Source organism: Periplaneta americana, chromosome 17 (assembly GCF_040183065.1).
Source record: "Periplaneta americana isolate PAMFEO1 chromosome 17, P.americana_PAMFEO1_priV1, whole genome shotgun sequence".
Lineage (NCBI taxonomy): Eukaryota > Metazoa > Arthropoda > Insecta > Blattodea > Blattidae > Periplaneta > Periplaneta americana.
Genome location: NC_091133.1, coordinates 40,370,087 through 40,376,086, shown reverse-complemented (window position 1 = coordinate 40,376,086; position 6,000 = coordinate 40,370,087). Strand labels below are relative to the sequence as shown.

The 6,000-nt window shown below is 35.6% G+C and overlaps 1 protein-coding gene across 1 annotated transcript in view; it reads right to left on the bottom strand.

The window, feature by feature from the left end:
* Positions 1-202: 202 nt before the first annotated feature.
* LOC138693130 (probable maleylacetoacetate isomerase 2) overlaps positions 203-6,000 on the bottom strand; it is a 28,256-nt gene continuing 22,458 nt past the window's right edge. The window contains exons 6-7 of the mRNA XM_069816786.1: positions 1,577-1,679; positions 203-1,491 (exon numbers count right to left, since the gene is read on the bottom strand). Coding sequence (XP_069672887.1) covers positions 1,365-1,491; positions 1,577-1,679 — 230 coding nt within the window. The 3' untranslated portion in view covers positions 203-1,364. The remainder of the gene's footprint in view (positions 1,492-1,576; positions 1,680-6,000) is intronic.

The window sequence follows — 6,000 nt, the reverse complement described above, 5'->3', positions numbered from 1 at the left end:
AGAAAAAGGCAAACCTATCCGAACACAATTTTTCTACTGACTTGTTAAGGTTTGATTTCTAATCTTTGTCAAGTTAAACACACTTGACACTAGTTTAACAGCAACTTTGGACATCTCTATATGAAGCCAATCTGTATTTTAAGACACAAATAATTAGCTCAATTTATTTACCAAAATAAATGCACCAGCCAATTTTCTAACAAAAAAAAAAAAAATGCTGGTGAGAGAAGTGGAAGTATTTTGGAGAAACAAATCAAACTAAAATAGTTCCACAACTATATCTATAAACCTCTAAATATTTTGTACCATTAATTTATAAAACTACCCACTAAGAAGAAAAACTTTTAATATACGAAAAGCCCATAAATGTTGTTTGCAGTGGCAGCCCTGTATCGTTATTTTGTCCATCCTATTGACAATAAACTGTTATGATGTTATCTCAGGGTTGTTGTTTAATGTAAGATCCATTCTCACACCATTATTTTACATTAAGTCACCACAAAAATTCTCTCATGCAAACAATTCTTAAAATCAATCTATGCACTTTGCATGGAAACTTAAATTAGAGAAGTATTTAGCTACCCTAGATTGAATATTATTAATAGAATCAATTATGATGCATCATCTAAAATTCGTGAATTCATTTCATAATATGAAATAACGCTTTGTTAAATGTCAATACCATATTTTTAACAATCGGTGTCTGTATAAAATTATCAAAATCAAACAGCAACCCTGCACCTCTCTAATAATTTCAGTACCATATGCAGAATTACAAGTACTTAATGCAAATGGATTTAGCAGTATTTTGAACCGCTCACTGGTGTTACAATATACTTTATAAAAGAGGGAAATGTTTTATTTTGTACTTTTGGACAGTCACTTGTTTAGTATTATACCACAGACTAATCTGAAACAATCTAACACACCTTGGGCACTATGCAATGTTGATAACACTCTTACCTTCCTAAAATGATACTGAACAAGTACTAGATGGCAAGGATTCTCAAACCAGTGCTCACAACCTTTGCATGCTTTGCAAACACCTTGTTAGTGACTTCACAGCATTCAATATTGAACAGCAATTCCATTTCATACGATAAAACCCTCAGTAACAATATTTCACTGTAGAATGTCTAAACACAACAAAAGCAACGTTCCAAGCAGTTCTTAAACACAAATATACTGCAGGTACAATTTAGAGAAAAGAAACATTATCCACAATTAAACACGAATATTATAAGCTTAAGTAGAGCACAATTCTCTTCATATAAAAGAGTTGTGAGACTCCAACAGTTTGAGAAACCTCGCTGTATGGAAGTCCACTGAACAATGTTCTCACACTTTTTTGCTGCCATGCCTCTTTACTTAGTGGCTTCTGGAGGGCAATCTGGTTGATTAGACGGATGAGCTGCACGGAAAGCCGGGTGATTTTCAAGCTCACGGTCAATCCTCAAGATGATTGGAAATGGTCTCAAGTCCACATGGAACCTATCAACAAATAAAATAAAGCATCATTTATAAACGATCAATTCCTTTGTTTCTAAATGAAAAGAAGATAATACCTGTGTCTTACCTTCGAGCATTGAACACTTGTGGAATGAGGCAGCAGTCTGCAATCGATATTTCATCACCAACGCAGTATTTCCCAGCACATGCAGACAACAGTTTTTCAACAGCTGGACAGAAAATACATGTGTGTTAATGTCTGTCCTTGTAGCTTTATCTTATTCGAGGTGTGCATATGTACATGGAAAGTGTACAATAAAAAATTATGAGCATCCGAAATTATTCTTAATATCCATCTACCAGTCTTGAACAAAAGTCCATACAGTAGTTTTAAACTTCCCAATTTGCTTGCATTGCAATATCTACTGCTGAGAGAAGCAGGAAAGTTTACAATGTTTCTTTAGTCTCTTTTTGAATACATGATGCAGGCTGTACTGTGTGAATATACAAACAATCAGTCTCTCTTTTCTTCAGTTCTCAAATGTAGTGTGATCAGGTAAAATATGGTGCTGAAAAATGCGTGCTATTATAAATTATAAGGAAATTCAGAAGGCAGTATCTTAAAATTCTGCTATTCCAAGAAGGTGGTATGTTGCAACACTGTATGCTAGGTTCAGAAAAACGAGTTATGAATAAAAAGGCACAAAGTAAAATCTAAGAAATGTGTTTAGTTAATACCTATAGTATAATGGTCTTCAAATCAATACAGAATGCAGCAGGATGTAATAACTAAGGAGCGGATTCCTATGTAATTAAATATTATTTTTGCATGTGATAAAACACAATTAACAAAGTTAAAAATTCCGAACATGAAGTTTCAAGTTTAAAACCCGAATTTTATTTCACATAAAAACACATATTTTCACAAAAAAATTATGTAAATACATATTTTCAGGAAATCTATTATAAACACATAAATCTTGGAGGTTTTTTTTTACTTAAATAATTTTTTTACAAGAGCTTTTAAACATTTTAAAACTAAATCAATTATGTAACTCAGAAGTAAGTTTTAAGAATTCTTGATTGCTTCGTGTTTCTAAGCGCTGTGTGATGTATCCGTGATCCATTTTTGTAATAGTATCACCTCAAGTTCTGAGAACTGCTAGGTAGCATGTCAGTGTTATTATTAGAGAATAAATTAACATGGACAAGGAGGAGAGATCTTGCAACACATAATTAGGAATGTTTATTGTTGCTGAAGATGATTTCATTCAACGCTTTGTTTGCGAAACACAACAGATAAGAGCTCGGGTATGAACATTATTTAATTTAAACAAATCTCTCACGTCTCGTTCATGTCCATCAAGTAAGGCAATACGTCTTGTTGTGATTCCCTGTTATCGGCTTCGTCAATCTATATCCTTCAAGATATACTGAAAGATGGTTGTTTAAAAAACGATTTGGCTTTCCTATTAGCAAATCTAAGCTTTTTGTGTGGCACCATAAAAAAAACTCGAAACATCCAAAAACCTGTTGTCTGAAACAGAGAGGTGCGTGCCGTGAAAATTAAACTAGACTCGCTACCAGGTTCAGAAGTACAAGTACTAAGGGACAAATTCCAGAATGTGTTTGGGAAAAACAGTGGATATAAAAAAATGTGTAAAGTTGCTCAAGTATTGGAGGGTGTGCCTGTAGATGAAATTTACGGTGTATGTATTTGTGACATTCCTCTCTTTAAATATGTACGTCTGACGTCCTGTGATGTGGAAAGATCGTTTTCACAGTATAAGTCGTTGTTCAGAGATAATCGGCATGCATTTGTGATGGAGAATTTGGAGATGACCTTTGCTGTTCACTGCAATTCTCGGCCAACTACTAGCACTCAAGTGTGATTGGTGAGTACCTAGTAACTTTTTTTTTCAAGTTAAGTAAGATATTTTTGTCATATTTAAAAAAATATTTATTTTTTTATTTTTAGCAAATATTTTCGTACTTTTTAGCACATAAAAAATAAATATATTTAAATTTTTTAGCACATAAAAATCCGCTCCCTAGTAATAACATGATATGCATACAGATAGCATGTACTGTAACACTCAGCACAGGTGACGTCCAGAGGGAAACAAGTTCACAAGATTGCATGTTACAGTAGAAACGTGATTTTATCTAAAACGATTCAAAATCGGATATATGTATATTTGAACTTTTTTCATCAGAATGATGTCAGAAATCACATTCTAGAGCAGGCCTGCACAAACATCGCTCAACAAGCGCGCGCGCTCCTTCGGAGCGGGAGAGCGGTGTTTACTGCTAGCCGAAACGGAGAGGAAGATACGTCAGAATGACATAGACTTGCTATAGGTAGAGGAGAGGGAAACGACCACTCAGTTATCTAGTGGAGTGCAGTGTGTAGGCCTATTCTCAGTAACTGTTTCACGTTGCTTAGCTACTGTTACAGTACAGTATGGAGGAATCTAAAAGCCAGAACATAACATTTAACGAGTTACAGCTCGAACTTATTGATCTTCAATGTGATCTAAGAGCTAAAGATCGTTTGAATAATACTATTAGCCTGGTTGAGTTTTACAAGACTAAACATTAGCAATAATATCCACGACTACACAGGCTGGCTGCGAAAATGATTGGTATGTTTGGCTCAACATTTATATTTGTGAGCAACTGTTTTCTATAATCACTTTAATAAAGGCAGACATCGAACATCTGTAACTGATGCTTCATTATGATCAGTAGGCTACTGTTCCTTTCAGCTGCCAACAGCATAAAACCTCGTTTTGATGTACTGATAAATAAAAATATAACAAAATGATATTGTACATTCAAGTAGCTATAGAATTTCTATTACTTCTGTAAAATAAATATTTCTTTATTAATTAATAATAGTCCAAGATAGTTTTGCAAACACTGAACGGGAATTCATTTCATAAGCACTCGTAATAGTACTTCCTTTTGTGTATATTTTGTACGAGATCTGCCCCTTCTCCAGTCCACCCTTATACAGAGCGCAGCTAATATCTGCATTCCGCTCATGAGCTGTGAGCCAGTTCGGAGAGTGCAAACCTTGTGCAGGCCTGTCCTAGAGCATTGCACATTCTTCGTGAATCACCCTGTATATACCGGATGTTTCAAACCACCCGTATCAGCCTTTTTTCTCGAAAACTATGTGATACTGGTTGTTCATAAAACAGTTTTGATAAGCAAAACCTATGTAAAGAATCGACTGGTAGTAGTACTGTTTCCCGTAACAAACCAGAAGTAGGGGTACCTGTGGTCAACTTCGAAATTTCAAATGAGAACATGAGTCATTGAAGGTACCATTGGAAACTACTTTTAAAAATAAACAACTTTTACTGAAACTTTTTTTTTTCTAACTTTATTGTTTACTCACAAAGCAACAAAAATGGTATCTTCTAAGAAATGCTGTATGTTGTTTATGTACATACTCTCTTCATAGTAAGTGTTCAAAATGTACGCCACCCTTTGCTAAATAATGTTCTGATCACCTCGTAACATCCGTGACTGCACTTCAGCACAGCTGAGAGACCCACAGGCTTCTCTAATTCTTTGTTTCATGTCTTCTCTAGTTGTTGGACGCACTTGGTAGACCATGTCTTTAATTCTCCTCCACAAGAAGGCTTGCCATTTGACTCAGGATTGCACCATAATACAGTGTTTAGAATTACGAAAGACAACAAATTTCATTCATACCATATTAATCTCCGTCAGGAACTTGGGGGACATGACTTCCAGACTCGTGTTGATTTCTGCAACTGGTTTCTAAACACGGACCGTGATTTCGAGCTCAGGATTCTGTGGACTGAAGAGGCAACTTTCAAAAGTAATGGTCAGGTGAATCTCTACAATGCCCATTACTGGTCTCCAGTTAATTCACACTGGCTATGTGAAGTGAATTACCAGCACGTGTGGAGTCTCAACACATCGTGTGGCCTCCTTGGACACAGAGTCATAGAACCATACTTTTTTGAGGAGAACTTGAATGGTATAATACGCGCTTCCTCCAAAACATTATGCACCAGTTGCTTCATGATGTTCCCCTTGCGCTTCGGTTAATGATGTGGCTTCAGCAAATCAGCTGTATGGATCACTTTTCAGATAGGGCTCGACGAGTTATTAATCAGTTATTTCCCCTACGGTGGACCAGTAGCATGGCCATCCCGATCTCCTGACTTCACTCCAAATGACTTCTTCTTGTGGGAGATAATTAAAGACATGTTCTACCAGGTGCGTCCAACAAGTAGAGAAGACATGAAACAAAGAATTTGAGAAGCCTGTGGATCTCATAGCTGTGCTGAAGTGCAATCACGGATGTTTGGAAGTGATCAGAACATTGTTTAGCACAAAGTGGCGTACATTTTGAACCCTTACTATGAAGAGTGTACGTATATAAATAACATACAGCATTTCTCAGAAGATACCATTTTTGTTGCTTTGTGAGTAAACAATAAAAGTTAGAAAAAAAAAGTTTCAGTAAAAGTTGTTTCTTTTTAAAAGTACATTCAATAATCCATGTCA